This window comes from Neurospora tetrasperma (genome assembly GCF_000213175.1).
Source record: "Neurospora tetrasperma FGSC 2508 unplaced genomic scaffold NEUTE1scaffold_81, whole genome shotgun sequence".
Classification (NCBI taxonomy): Eukaryota; Fungi; Ascomycota; class Sordariomycetes; order Sordariales; family Sordariaceae; genus Neurospora; species Neurospora tetrasperma.
Genome location: NW_009799179.1, coordinates 2,902,799 through 2,918,966, shown reverse-complemented (window position 1 = coordinate 2,918,966; position 16,168 = coordinate 2,902,799). Strand labels below are relative to the sequence as shown.

Below are 16,168 nucleotides of genomic sequence, written 5' to 3'. Positions count from 1 at the left end.
GATAGATGCCAAGAAGGTGACACTGATCACCAAAACAATTCGGCGCTAAGCCCAAGCACGCTCTTAGCTCTTCGAGTTTGTCATCGGGTTGTGGGGTGCAAGGAAGCTGTTCGCATGGCCCTTAATTACCCCCCTGAATGCCCATTGGTCCGCATAACCACGACTTAGAACCGCTTTGGGAATGGCGGAGGTCGATGTCCGTAACGGGAACCGGAACCACTTCCACTGAACATGACTGGATTCGACAAGAACACCAAGTCTTTGCTCGCCGAGGTCCAAGTACGGCTTCCAGGCACCGTGAATCCGGTTACCGGGCCGCGGTTTGTCGCGCCATGCAACGTTGGTGCCAAATTCTGGGATGGTGTCGCCGTCGAGGTGGGGGCTTCCCATCCTCCAATATCACAGATTATCAGGTTTGGGATCGATGTGTTCAAGTTCGGATGGTAGATGGTGTGTTCAAGGACGGAACATGGTCTTTGGGTCAAGTGGTATATATCCATCCGGGGCGCACTCTGCCAGCTCTTGTTCCCTTTACCTCTCCATCCCTCAAGCCTTCAGCCCCAAGACACCAGACTTCGGATCTTCCTGCTAGCACGGTCAAATCGCAGCTTCAACAACCCATTCTGTACCACCCGACATCACTTTACACCAATAGCCCATCATGAAGCTTTCAGTCGCTGCCGCCCTTTCTCTCGCCGCCAGCGAGGCCTCGGCCCACTACATCTTCCAGCAAGTCGGCGCCGGGACCTCGGTCAACCCGGTTTGGAAGTACATCCGCAAGCACACCAACTACAACTCGCCCGTGACCGACTTGACTTCCAAAGACCTTGTGTGCAACGTCGGCGCCAGCGCTGAGGGTGTCGAAACCCTCTCCGTTGCCGCCGGCTCCCAGGTCACCTTCAAGACCGACACGGCCGTCTACCACCAGGGTCCCACTTCCGTCTACCTCTCCAAGGCCGACGGTTCCCTTTCCAGCTACGATGGCTCGGGCGGTTGGTTCAAGATCAAGGACTGGGGCGCTACCTTCCCCGGTGGTGAATGGACTTTGTCGGATACTTACACTTTCACGATCCCTTCGTGCATTCCCTCGGGTGATTACCTTTTGCGTATTCAGCAGATTGGTATCCACAAGTGAGTTGAACCATTGCCGTGCCGTGCCGTGCCGTGACGTGATCGAGGAACAAGAAAGGATGGACACAGAGCTAACGAAATCGTCCTCCAACAACAGCCCCTGGCCCGCAGGTGTTCCCCAGTTCTATCTCTCCTGCGCTCACATCTCCGTGACGGGCGGTGGTAGCGCCTCCCCCGCCACTGTCTCCATCCCTGGAGCCTTCAAGGAGACCGATCCCGGCTACACTGTCAACGTAAGTTCTTTCTGTCCTACTTTTGCCCAGATCACCAGGTCGCTCCTGCCTATATTATCCTTCTGGTGGGGTTCTTGCCTAGAAACCTTCTGAAGTCGGGTCCATCCATTGTCCTGCCACTACATATGATCCGATTCAACCCCTCTCCTCGCCTATCAGTTGTACTTACCAAGTACCTCTACTAACCCCGAGCCCCCCAAACTGAACAGATCTACTCAAACTTCAACAACTACACCGTCCCTGGCCCCGAAGTATTCACCTGCAGCGGTTCCGGCTCCGGTTCCGGCTCCGGCTCCGGCTCTACTACCCCCCCATCCCAGCCGACCACTTCTACCACCCTCCCGACTTCGACCATTGTCGCAACCACCCTCAAGACTTCGACTGTCGTCGCCACGACCAAGAGCAGCAGCACCACTTCGTCGGCCTCTTCTTCAGGCAGCCAGCCCACCAGCCCTTCGGGCTGCACGGTGGCCAAGTACGGACAGTGCGGTGGCATTGGATACAGCGGGTGCACGAGCTGCGCTAGCGGGTCGACCTGCAAAATTGGCAATGACTATTACTCGCAGTGTTTGTAAGGGCCCCCGTCCTTATGAGAAGGGAAGGGGAATGAAGGGGAAGGAGTGAGGAGCATGGATTGAGAAGAGGGTGATGGGCTGCATGTGGGACTTGACCTGGAAGAGGAGAAGGAAGGGGAAAGGGAAATTTTAATATTCTTGTGAATAACTTCAATTTGGGGCATTCGCGCTTTTGGTCGGTGATAGCACACTCGGCTGGGAGCGAAAGGCCCCCTGATATCTGTATATAGTTCTTTTACTTCTTCACTTGGCCGTTGGTGGAAGTGCTGGTGCAAGCATCAGGCCACGGTCTTGTATGTTTGGAATAGATTGGTCGTTTGATATAGCATCATACCTAGTAGCGATTCAAAATCGTACTTGCATCCAGGTTTACATCAAGGTGCCCACAGGCGACTGTAGTAAAGACAAGGTGTTTGTGATGTGACTTGCTGGCGTTGTACTGGGATATTCGGGGGAATATGGGCACCGGGCAAAGTGGTTATTGGTCAAATGTCTTGTGTTGGGGAAAGAGGACATGAAGGTCTTAAGATAAGCGTTGCCGTGTATTCTTTGCGGCTGCTCTTCAATAGTAGATAAGGTACAAGTCTGGTATCAATCCATAATATGCATAAACCTTGAAGGCCCAGTAAGGAAGCTTTATCAGTACGGTAAATGGTAGAAACTGAAAGCAGGCTGCAGGAGAAGTAAAATGATATGCGGTCAGATTGCCAAAGGATAAAGAGGTATTTCACAGATATCACAAACATAGATATCTGCATTAAGGCCCCGGTTTGGGGGAGTAATATGCGTGCATATATAACGTCCGATGCCCTTGTTCGCCATGACGCCGTGGTATCTTGAATTTCCATAATATCATTACTTCTGTGGGCAATGGCTCCCTCTCCATCCTCTTATTTGCCCATCCCTCTTTTTCTATTTTTCCTTTTTAATTTTCAATGTTCTTTCTGGTCAATTCCTCATCTCATCGCCATGCAAAGTAGCTTGCTCCTGGTTAACGTCCTGCCGGTCGCCCTCCTGGTGGCCCACATGCTGCTGTGGCTGATTTTGTTCCTGTGGGCGCTGAACGGTGCCGGCGTCCATTTCAAATCCGGGATGATTCCCCGCGGGTAGTTCCTGCGCGCCAAAATGGTGGTCGGCGACGGGTAATTCTGAAACAGTATCTAGTCCCAACCCGTTGTTCTGGTAGCCTGTGAAAGCATTGTAGCCGTACTTTTGATCAAAGCCTTCGTGCCCAAGATTCGGTGACGTGTGTTGGCTCTGGAAACCTGCCTTGGAAAGGGCGGGAGAGAGAGGGCCATACTGGCTGCCGGTAGCAGTGAGGCCACTCACATATGAGTCTGCATTTTGGGAGACTGAGCATTAGCCGGTCTGATTAGTGCGATGGCGGGGAAGAACAGAGGATAGTAGAATCTTGGCTCTTACCTCGCATGTAGCCTGTGCTTGGGCTGCTCATGACTGACCGTCCGCTCTCATCGACGTAGCCGTATCCTTGATGTCCTTGGTGTAGGTATGCTTGCTGGCCCATGGGAGTCATGGGACCCATTTGAGACATGGCTGCTCCGGGCACATCCCCTTCCTGCACATCCCCTTCCTTCTTCTTCCTTGGGAACCATCCACACTTCCACAGAATCCCAGCAACAATGATGAGGACTGCAATAACAGCCCCGACAGCGATTCCGGCAATGGCGCCAGTGGATAGTCCTCTAGTGCTGCTGCTGGGGGGCTCGGGCTTGGGCTCGGTACTGCTGCTGCTGCTGCTGGGGGACTCGGGTTTGGTCTTGGTGCTGTTATAGCTGATGCCGGTGCCGGCAGGGTTGAGTATATAGTCACGTTTCCATTCCTCACCCGGGAACTTGTTCAAAACCGTCGGTCTTAATTTATCCTTGGGACAACCAGCGTTACAGGGATTGTCAGCGCAACAACCCATAAATGGAGGCGCAGCATTTGCGCATGTGTAGAATACTGCCTCTTGAATTGAGACGTCGCATGATTGACCCGGAAGAAGTTTGTATTTTGCGGAAGAAAAGGATGCAACTTGGAGTTCGTCGTCCGGGCAGACACCATTTCGTTCCTCGGTGCATGGGTCGACGGTGCAGCAACCGAGAAACTCGTGCTTCATTTCAGGACAGATGTAGAAGCTTCCATCCTTTGGGCACGAGAAGCCCCAGTATGCGATGAGTTGAGAGATGACCTCTGCACTGCTTGCCATGGTGAGTCCAGTGGTATGATGGGAATCAGGAATGGGAGAGGGAGGAAATCTTGGGACTGGACGGGAAGAGGTTGACGACGAGAAGAGATAAAAGGGAGAGGTTCAAGAACCTGCACGTAGGCAATCCCAAAGCTTTTTACATCATATGGTAGCTGACGGGATTCCAATGCTTGTAGAGGATGGGCCAGTAAGAACAATGGCTGGAAAACGAGTGCAGTTGATACTGGACCCGGGACCCAAGACGGACCATGATCATGACCAAAGAGGTGGCCTTGATGGGCTGAAATCAACCTTACCCAAAGGAGTAACGACAAGTGAAGAAGGTTTCATCAAAGGATGAGCCAAAAGCTGACATGGAAAGGCTTGGCCCGAAGGCAGCACCATTCTAATTGGGTTCCAGCACGAGGGGAACACGAAGAGACGCAGTGTCCCCAGTGCGGGCATACACTTCAACATGCTAACTGAACCGTCCGCCCAGCAAGGCAAGGGGTTCTTGAAAGTTATGTTGTTCTCGCCCAGGTTTGAATGCAGAAGACGACAGTATTGTCCTTCCACTTCTGCTGTGACCCAGCCTGCATTGCTGCATCCAGTCGGTGCTGGCGGTGAAATGTGAATGACAAATTGGCAGACGGCTTGTTGGCGGACGCCTGACGGAAAGAGAAAAAGGATGGCGATCCACCGGCGGGAGACCCTTCGACGACGGCTGGGTCGTCATCGTCTCTGTGGCGGACTTTGATGAACACCCCAGCTCTCATTGCATACCTTGCGCATGTCGAGATATGGTATGATGACTTTGGCGTTTGAGGCTGGGCCGGTGTGGGAGGGTCGGATTTGGTGAGGTCGAGGGATGTCTCGTTAAGAGTGGTGAAATGGTGGACATGATCATCATCGCGTTGGGTTTTTTTTTGACCCGAAAATGCGGAGAAAAATGGACCAAAACTGGGTCAAGAACAAACCTAAAAATTAGGTAGAAGTGCCAACGGGAAGGCGGGGAGCGGGCTGTGTCAGGCAGTGCACTACAGGCTTGGCATCAGGAATTCGATTTGGGGTTGGGCGCCCGCGTAAACGATTGTTCTCCAGCTTGATGTGCACTGTGAATCCCTACACTAACTTCATATGAGGTGTATAACGAAGTCTTCAACAATCGGCAGGACCCGGGCTTCCCTTCCATCCCATCCAGCGGCATCCATGCCGACGGGAACTTGTTCTCATCCCGTCTGCGAACGCTTCAGTTCTTTGATCCTTCCCGGTAACAACCACCTGATCTCGACAACCCGTGCCCCAGTTAGAGAGCAGGGGCAAACGTCCTCTCCCTGCTTAGGCCCTGATCGGTATCCTGCACACTGGGGGCGTGCAGACGGTGCTAGGTACTTGAGAAGTGTAGAGCTCTAGGTAGGGCGGGGAGAAAGTATCGTTGTCTATACGAGGTGTCTGCACGAGGTGTTCTGCACGAGCTCAAAAATACTGGTCTGAGGACTATTGTTGAAAACACCAAAAAACCATCAATAAGGGTGCGCGTGCAGACGAAATTCTAATTTCTATTGGTGCTTAGCCTATAGGTAGATACGGTAGAGAAAAAGATACATCCGGTCTTAGCGACTACGCGTACAGAGACCAAAAAAGGCCCGGGCGTCGACGAGAAAGGAAAGGCGGCTGTGATAAAAGAAGAGGTTATCCATTTGCATTGTAACTAAACGTCCAAAATTTATTGAAAACCCTCTGCACGCCCCGAGTGTGCAGGATGCCGATCAGGGCCTTAACAGAACCACCCCCCCTGCTATTAGCCATGTTATACAACTACTCGTCAGGTCTACAAAATCGACCGTCAGACTAGCGGGCGAGCCACTAGTTACACTGGAGGTAGAAGAGGGGCTAATAATAGTATATTCAACAGGGGCTCAACGTGTCGTTGGTTGACTAACGGGGTCTTAAAAAATATCTGGCTGCACATATACTGTTAAGATAATTATATATTGAAGATAACAATTGTAGTAGTATTATAGTGCGTTTATATGGTCGCTGTATCCTGTGCTTAATGTTTTGGCTCGATTGAACCGTACGCAATATAGCCAACTACGCTGCACGCTTCAACGGCGAATTTAAAAACCAACGGAGCGTTCAATAACGCTTCCCGTTGTACGTACAACTATATAATTATATTAGCAACTCGTTTAATTTTTAATCTATTATATAAAATAAAATAATTTTGAATAATAAATAAACCTTTTACTTTCAATATTCCTATATTTATATTATCGTATCGCGTATATAAATATTGCCCGATAATAAAAGAATATTTTAGTATATTATTATTTTTATTCCGGTATATATTTGTCTATAGTTATATTTTGTCTTTCGAAGTATATTTGAATTGTAAATGGGAATTAGCTTTTATTATATATTTAGTAGTGTAGTTGGATATTTACTCTCGCTATATATTTAGTAGTGTAATTGGACATTTGCTCTCGCTGTATATTTGGCTAATGAAAGGTGTAAAGGATCTATAATGTATTTCTACTCTAAAGCTATCGTAATGCCTCCCGGCGCTGACTTCTACTATTATTCTACTACTTTACTACTCTATTGCTCTACTACTCTACTACTCTACTGCTCTGCTACTCTACTGCTCTGCTGCTCTACTACTCTATTACTCTACTATTCTACTACTCTACTACTCTAGGCTACTAATTAAACTCTCCACTTGCCAACTAATAGTAGTCGTTTACTCCTCCTTCTATTTTATACTTTAGTATAGGATATCGCTTACCCTTTGCTTTTTCTTGGGACTTTATATAGTACCTTAATATATATTATAGGGTCTCAGCTATTAGTAGTATTCTCTACTAATATTTATATATTATTAGGCGGAAACTATATAATAATATTAATAAATATCTATAAGTATGGGTAATTTTATTATATTATATTAATAAATATTATATACTTAAGGGGGATAGGGGTAGGAGTTAAGGGTTGCTACCTTTATTTTTACCCTATACTTATAGAAGTCCCCTACGTATAAAAGGTATATATAGAATACTACACTATCCTACTTATATATTTATATTTATAATAATTCCCTTAATATTATATTAGAGGATCCCTACCCTACCAATCCCTACCCCGAACCTTCGGCAAACTATATTTAATATCCTACTTAGAACTCTACCCCAATAAAGCTCAAATATTAGGTAGATAGTAAGAAAGGTATAAATATATAATATAAATTAAATAGGTAATTAATATTTATACTTAAATAAAAGTATATATATAATTAAAAGAAGGAATGAAGAGTAGCGGGAATTATTAGGTATTTAGCAATGGCGAGGGGAATTTCTTCTTATTATTCCAAATTAGTAACCTTATAAATTTAAAACCTATTCTTCTTTTCTCTCCCTTACCCTATTTATATACTATAAACTTTATTACCTCTTCCTTCATTTATCCCCAAGAATACCTACAATAACCCAACGCACTATTATATTAGTACCGCTTATATATAATAAAGTAAGAAATTTACTTATATTTAATAGTATTAGAAAAGTTGAACTACTATTAGTTTAATATCGAATTAATATTCTTTATATCTAATTAGTAGGTTTTCTAATTAATAGCGTCAATATACCTTAAAACCCCGAATTCGCCCAATAAGTACTAACAATAGAGAACTAACCCCCTCCAATTAGCAAATAACTAACTATAGAAAATAATAAGGTACTTATAAAACAAAGCAATTAATTTATATTATAATTATATTTAAAATTAAAGTTTATTAACTTCCTAATTATATTTAACTTTCTATATAATTAATTATCTAACTAAGACTTCGACGGTCAAACCAGAACTTCGGTCGTTAAACTTAAATTTCAATAAATAAGCCGGACCTTCGATAATTAAACCAAAATCCTAAAATATAGATAGATGTTTAATAATTAAATTAGAGGGGTAAATAATTAGACTAGGATTTTAGAGTATGGATAATTATTTAATAACTATATTAGGGGGTTAAATAATTAAACCAGAGTATAATAAATAGAATATAAATTTAATAATTAAATTAGGAATTAAAATAGTACCGGCGGGTTATTAGTATAGGAGTATAAAGTAAGTATAAATTAATATTAAACTCTATTTAATATTTTATTTTACTTATAAAAGTAGTTAGTTTTTTCTAATATAATTTATATTACCGGGAATAAGTTAATTTATTTTTTATATATACTAACGCTAACTTTAAAGGTAGTAGGGTAGGACTTTTATAAATTTAAAATAAAGTTAGGCTAATATTAATAGGAATACTAATATAACCTTCGAAAGGAAAAAGATAAGGGATAAAGATAGTTAGGGGGGACGAAGGAGGGAAGAGATAAAAAGAAATAAGAATAATAAAAAAAAAAGAAATAATAATAAAAGGAAAAAGAAAAGAGAAGGACGAGGGAGTGGGAGGAGAAAGGAGAATAATAAAAGGGGGGAATAATAAACGGAAGAAGAAAGAAGAAAGAGGGGAGGAAAAACGGGAGTTAATAATTTTATAGATCCTTACTATATTATTATACTTTAAACGCACGATCGTATCTACTTCGGCGTTCGATTATTATATATATCTTCTAAAAATAGTAAATATATAGTAAAATTTACTATTGGATTTTATAATTTACTTTATTAAACTTAAGTATTATATTTTTAATTATAGTTTAGTAATATAAGTAGGGTAGCAATTTATAGGTAGAGGAAATATAAGGAAGGATAAATAGGAGGGAGGAAATATACTACGAAAATAAATAATAGAAGGGCGGGGGGAAAATAAATATATAATTAGTAATAATACTTTTACTTTTATTAAAAACGGGAAATAAAATTACTATACAGTAACAATAGGAATTACAATAACCAAGGTTATCCCTGGCGGAGAATTGGTAATTAGTATAAAAAAATAAAAAAAGTAAAAGATTTCTAAATTATAGAATAAACGGGAGTTTCCTTCGCAATCGTACGTATAGTAAGTAGAAGGAAACGCAGGTTGAAGTACTAAAATATATAGCGGGAGGGAAATTATAAATAAAGTCTATTTTTTTTATAGTAGGAAATTAAAAAAACTGGTAATATTTTACACCTTCTTTTATATATCCGATTAATAGTATTTCTAATAAAATCGACCAAAATAATAACAATATTATATATAATTGGGAAGTAACGATATTAGAATCTATTATACTCTTTCCTACAATACAAAAAGTTATTTATAATATACTTTAGTAGATAGGTTATTATATAAATAAATAATTACCAATATACTACCTCTCGGCTATATAACGTATTTAATATTATAATATAAAACCCCTAATATATATATATATATAATATAAAACCTATAGTAGCTACTAACTTAAATAACTTAGAGATATTAAATAAAGTAAATATTATAACGAATATATATAAATCTATCGCCTTCTAACCTCGGCACTATCTATATACATTCTAGGACGACTACCGGAAGCCTAACAATATTATAATTATTTCCCTACTAATATATCGGGTAATTAATAATAGGCTCCGTCTTTTTACCCCTATCGGGGGTATTGAAATATATTAAAATAATAAATACCTGAAACTATATAATTATTTTATAATTAAAAATTCCCTTAACCTTACTATATTTAAACTAATACGAATTTTCAGCATAGTGTTTAATTTTAATAAACCTACTAATATTAAAATCGAATTCTTTATTGTACTTATCTATAAATAAAGCTTTCTTGTACTACATTAGATTATAACGTTCCAAATCCTCTAAAAATTCCGATTGTATATTATAGTTAGCGTAAAATACGGAGCGAAGGAGTATAGTAAAATCTATACCTTCCTCTACTTAGTAGACGCTAAGAAGTTTATTTTACCGCTGTTTAACAACTTTTGTATTAATCCGGAAGTATATAGACGGTAAAAGGTACTTTAAGGTATATATTACTTCGAATATTAAAATATCCCCCTCCTCCTTAAATTATTCTTTAAGCTACGGATTGTATACTTTTACAATACTAGGATATAATTCCTTAAATTTAGTAAATCTCTTATAGTTAATAGTATTTGTATATTCGAAGCAGCTAATAAAAAAAATATATAATAATTTACCGTAATTAATCCCTCTATAATAATATAAATACTATATTATATAAGTTCGTCGAACTAATGTTAGATTTATATTTCCTAAAAAAAAAGCGTAGTTAGTATAATAAATAAAGAAGGAGAGAATTCCCAACTTATTATTTATCTATACTATAATTTACTAAGTAGTATAGAAATTATATAGAGAATGCTATATTTACTTATTGTATTATAATAGTAAAGCCCCTAATAAATATTAGGTAGCGTTAATTTTCTACCCTACCTACCTTTATTCCCCCCGTTTATATTATTGAAATTTCTAACTTCTATTTTATTCCCCACTACTTCGATCAACTTATTACTATTACTATTATCTATATCTATTCTCCCCTCCGCCCGGCTTAATACTTTACTTAATACTCTATTTAATACTTTACTTAATATTGTTAAGGCTAGCTGTAATATTACTAAGGGAATACGAGAAGTATTAGGTCTAATATTGGGGGACCCTAGGTACTATAGTATTAAAACTAGAGTTTTAAACCGGAAATAAATAATTAAGTTATATAACCCTATATCTCGTTAGGGTTTTACTAGCTTTATAAATTTCCTATCTTTCTTATCTTTAAATAATGTATCTTTTTGGATATAAAATATAAATTGAATAGCCTTCCTACCTACTAGTACTATTAATTTAAATAAACCCCGGTTCTATTATCTATTCTACTTCCCGTTTATTACTATAAAGCTCAATACGAATATCCAAAATATAAATATAATATAATATCGTACAATTAAGTATATTCCTTTTAGAAAGGAATTTTTTAATTCTATTAAATTAAAGTATTTATAATACTTTTCGTTATTACCTAATTAATTAATAAGTCTAATTAAATTCTTCTTAATATATTCGTCTTTAAACTAAGTATAAAGAAATACTAGTACTATAATTATTATTCTACCGGCTTACTATATATTTATAAAGTTGATATATTTTTTAATAAATAGAATTTAACTCTAACCGCTAGGAAATAGAAAATTTTTAAACTTGACGATAATTTCGTCGGAGGCCTTTTTAATTAAAAAACTACCTTTATTTATATCGAAGATTAAATGGAGGAAATATTTTCCGAAACCTTAATATTCTAAATAAGCAGTATCGTCTAATTATGATCAAATAATATTTAATACTAAGAATAAATTCTTTAATATATCTAATACCCGGAAATTAAATAATAACCCTAATTTAGTAAACTTTACTTTCTAATATTGTACTAGCATCTCTTCAATTTTAGCAATATTTCTAAAATATTAAAAGTAGTAATAGCCCTAATTCTATATATTAAATTTGAAATCAGATCGCTTTTCTTTCCATATTAAATAAAACTAATAAGGTCTTTTAATTATATATAAAAGATACTTAAATATTTTCTACTATTAAAGTATATCGCTAATTAGAGTATTAAGAAAGGGATGAATAAAAATTTATTTATTATTCTTAATATTAATTTCTATCCCTCTATTTAATTTAATTATATAAACGAATAACTCTAGAATATTTGCTAGGTATACTCCAAATAGTCTAAATATAATAAGGACTACGCTAGATTGTCGCTCTCGAATAGTCTTGGGTAGAAATTAGTAAAATAGGTATATTTCTAATATTAACTACTATATAGAACGAAATAACCCGAATTCGTTTATAAATATTTATAATAGTAATAATTATATATCCGTCTCTTATTAAGCCTATTTATTTATAAAATACATTCTAAAATATATATATAATTTAAATTCCCTTTATAGTAATAATATAGTAATAGTTGGCCGGAATTAGACTTCTCCCTTATTAAAATAATACCGAATTGTAAAAGGAGCGCTATATTTTATTTATATAGTAGGAAGCTTAAGGTTAAAGTTGTAATTAATTTTAACGTTACTTATATACCTAAATATTTACCGTCGGCTAATTATAATATAATTGTCCTCGATAATAAATATTTCTTTGGAATTCGGCTTTAATCGTAGGAATAAAAGAGATTAATAAACTCTTTTTATATAATTATTAAATTAATCTTTTATAATAATTCGCTAAATTTATAGAATTTTATCGCTAATCCTCTCCTTTCATTATATACGAATTGAATAATTAAAACTATAATGAACCACCCTTCCTATATAAACGGTTTTATACTTTTACTTTAAGTATTTATAATATATATTACTACAATTATACTAATAAATAAAATCTAACGAGAATAAAAGGGTACTATCCGGGTATTTAAAATATTACCCTAATATAGTACGTAAGGATTATCCCTACTAAAGATACTCCTATAGCTCAATAATTAGTTTATTGGTATAAATTACTATACCCCTATATACTTTATTCCGTATATATACTAAACTAAAGATTATTTTAAATATATATTTAATATTAATAATATAATATTTTTTTTACTATAAAACTTGGTTGGGGAGAGAGCGGGTATTAAGTATAATAAAGTAGCTTCGTATTTTACCCCAAGGTAAATTATTCTTAAACTTCTTAATTAGAATTTCTTTAAAAATAAGTAAATTATAAAATTTATTAATATTTATAACCGCTTTGAAAGTATAAATAAATTTCTTATACTATTCTCGTAATATTTTAATATCCTATAACTATAATACAAAGATATCCTAAAAAAATATTATTTTAATATCCTTTTAAATCCAAGGTTCTTCTATTATAGGATTAAATATACCTATAGCTTCCTCGGAGATATGGGTATTTATAATTAGAACCTTAAAGGCTATTTAGAGTATAATTGTAAATAAAGGTATAGGTATAAGTATATATTCGGTACTACGAACGTTATCCAGGGGTAAATCTTAATTTGTATTAATATTTATTATTATAGTTAAATCGAATATTACCGAGTCTATAGTATCCGTTCCATATTTAGTTCCCTTATTATTAATATTTCCTTTATTAAAATCGCTACCTATTTTATTTACTTCGAATATAGCGTCGTCTTCTAAATTGGTAATGCCGAACTTTATCCACTTCTAAGCCTCTTCCTTATTTAACTCCCGCTCGATTATTTTTATATTTATATCTAATATATTATCCTATTCGTTTATAATATTCGGGTTCTCTAATATAGTATTAATAATATCTAATATTATTTATTCCTCCTCAGGGATTTTATAGCCGAATACCCTAGTAAAAGCCTTATCGGGCTCAATAGGTAATATATTAATATTTTAATCATTTCTGAAAATATTATAATTATTAACCTATACTATAACCCTATCTAATAATGTAGTATTAAGGACGGTAATTGTATTTAATTAAATAGTAATATTTAATTTAACTTACTCGCTACCTGGCTACTCTATATTTATTCTACTCCTACTTTCTACTTCGCTCCTAGAATTGGAATTTTCAATACAATTCTAATCTATATGTATATTAGAAGAGTCATTAGCGTTGCTTAGCTCCCGCTTCCTTTTAGCAGTCCAAAATTACTCCCCTACTATAGTAGGAATAAAGAATAATAATTCTATAGTATTATTACTATATCGAAATATAGCGAGGATAAGTATAAAATATAATAATAATTAAATATTATAAAAGCTACTTATTGTCTAGTGAAGAGGGGTATATAAATATATAATTATTACAATACTATCGGCCAATTAATTTTAAACCGTTAGTAGATAGTAGAGTTAGGGTTAATTTTATATATATATATATATATATTTATTACTAATTTAACCGATCCCTTTTCTTTATTTATATTTTTATATAACTATAAAACCCTATCCCTATCGTTATTATTGAAGGCTCCTATATTACCTAATCCGAATTAGGAATAGTAGGGAATACTCCTTAATTATACTACTAAATATATACTTAAAATAAAAGTTCGATAAAACGAAGTTACCCTTCAACCTTATAATTATTATATAATAAAGCTCAAAACTATTTAATTTTTACTTCCCCTCCTTATCCTCTCCTTCTCTAAATTTACTCCTCCTTTCTTCCTCCTTCAATTACTAATCCCTAAATTAATAATAACCTTAACTCTAATTCACTTTAATTTCATTAAATAATTCCTCGTCTAATATTTATTTTTTTCTTTTTTTTATCCCTCCCTAAATACTATTATAATTGTTATTACTATATTATATTTACTTTATAATTACTATACTATTACTACCCTAAAGTATTATTTATATTAATAAAACGCCCTAATAGCAATATATATATTCGTTTAAGTTTCTTTTATTTACTATACGTCCGCCCTCAATTTTCTCTATCTATATATTATTTCAATCTACTATAATATTAACCAATTTATTTTAGCCCGGACTAGGCTAATATACCTTATCCTATATAAGTTTCTTCCTCTCTATTTTTTTTATACTACTATTATATTAATTTTTTATTTTTATAGCCCCCTCATCTTCTTAATAGCCCCCGCCCAAGTTTCCCTAGTACTAATCTAGTATTTAATTATTATATTTTCCCGGTAATTAAACGTAGTAACCGGATATTTAAATATAGTAACCAGGAGGCTATCCTCCTAATAATTAATAGATTAATTTTTCGGGTATTTAAACGTAATAATCGGAAGGCCAACTATTTTCCGGTTAATAGATTAATTTTTTAAATATTTAAACGTAGTAACCGGGAGGCTATCCTCCTACTGATTAATAGACTAATTTTTTAAGTATTTAAATATAGTAATTGGGAGGCTAATTATTTTCCGGTTAATAAATTCAACCCCCGGGTAATTAGATTAACCCTTCGGATCCTTTCTAAATTAATACTATAAATTATTTTAATATATTAATGTTATTTTACTTTTATTAATTTTTTTATAGGATACTTCTAATAAAGCGGCCCGATTAGCTAACCGTAAGAAGCGCCGCAATAAGAAGGATGTAGAAGCGGCCCGTCCTAAGAGGCAATTTAAGGACGTCGGCATATTAGCCGATATTATAATAATCGAAGAAAACAGAAAAGAGGCTATTAAAGAGGAGGGAATTTCGGATAAATAATATAAAGATGTTACCTAATATAAACTCTACAAACCTAAAATAACCGTTTATTAAACCTAGTTTTATGTTATTCAACGCTTATATAATATAATTTATATTAGAAATTAATAGGCGAAGTATAATAGAATTTATACTATTAGCGTCGAAGGTATCGAGGGGGAGGATAGACGGGTATAAGCGTACTAGGAAGTTTAAAGTAAATAGGATAATAATTTCGGTTAATAGCGTTTTGGTATTCTAAAGAGGGCGAAAGTTAAAATTGAATTTATTAATACTAATAATATACTATTTACCAGCTATAAGGACGTAAAGACGATTGAATATTTCTTTTAGTAGTGTTAAGAAGAGTCCGGCGGTATTAATAAGTTTATTAGAGTATTTTATTAGTTTATAGGCTTTAATATTAGAGCGTCGTTTCCTAAAGCCTAATATTAGGTTCATAGTGAATTATAATTATTTTTACTATAAAATATATAAACTAATAAAAAAAATAGGCATCTACTACCAAATTATAACTATAGCTAAGATATGGGACTATTATACTAATATAGTCTATAAGGAGAACCTTCCTAAAATGTACGATTATAACGACGAAGAGCTTATTAAACTTTAAGAGACTCTTATAGATAATTAATCTAATAGTAATAAGCTAAAAAAGAAAGATTTTGTTTTTAAATTAAAGACTAAAGTAATAAAGAAATCGGCTGCTAAATATTCACGTTTTACTAAGAACAAATTTTAGAAATATTTCTAACTTCCTTTATTTAATTTTAACTTTTAATAAAATACTACTAGGAATAATAATAATAGAGAGTATAGAAATAGCGACAGCGACGAATAATAATAGGATAGAGTTACTTTTA

At 35.7% G+C, this 16,168-nt stretch overlaps 2 protein-coding genes across 2 annotated transcripts; one reads left to right on the top strand and one right to left on the bottom strand.

The window, feature by feature from the left end:
• Positions 1 to 599: 599 nt before the first annotated feature.
• On the top strand, positions 600 to 1,939 carry NEUTE1DRAFT_89978 (uncharacterized protein; the record flags this gene model as incomplete). Its single annotated transcript, XM_009857407.1, has 4 exons — positions 600 to 1,131; positions 1,229 to 1,364; positions 1,574 to 1,720; positions 1,808 to 1,939. 4 exons carry the CDS (start codon positions 662 to 664, stop codon positions 1,937 to 1,939), a joined length of 885 nt encoding a protein of 294 aa, XP_009855709.1.
• Positions 1,940 to 2,674: 735 nt separating this feature from the next.
• On the bottom strand, positions 2,675 to 4,148 carry NEUTE1DRAFT_149678 (uncharacterized protein; the record flags this gene model as incomplete). The annotated part of the gene is made up of 2 exons (XM_009857406.1): positions 2,675 to 3,291; positions 3,362 to 4,148. The coding sequence occupies 2 exons, from the start codon at positions 4,146 to 4,148 to the stop codon at positions 2,888 to 2,890; spliced, it is 1,191 nt and encodes a 396-aa protein (XP_009855708.1).
• Between the last annotated feature and the right edge of the window lie 12,020 nt (positions 4,149 to 16,168).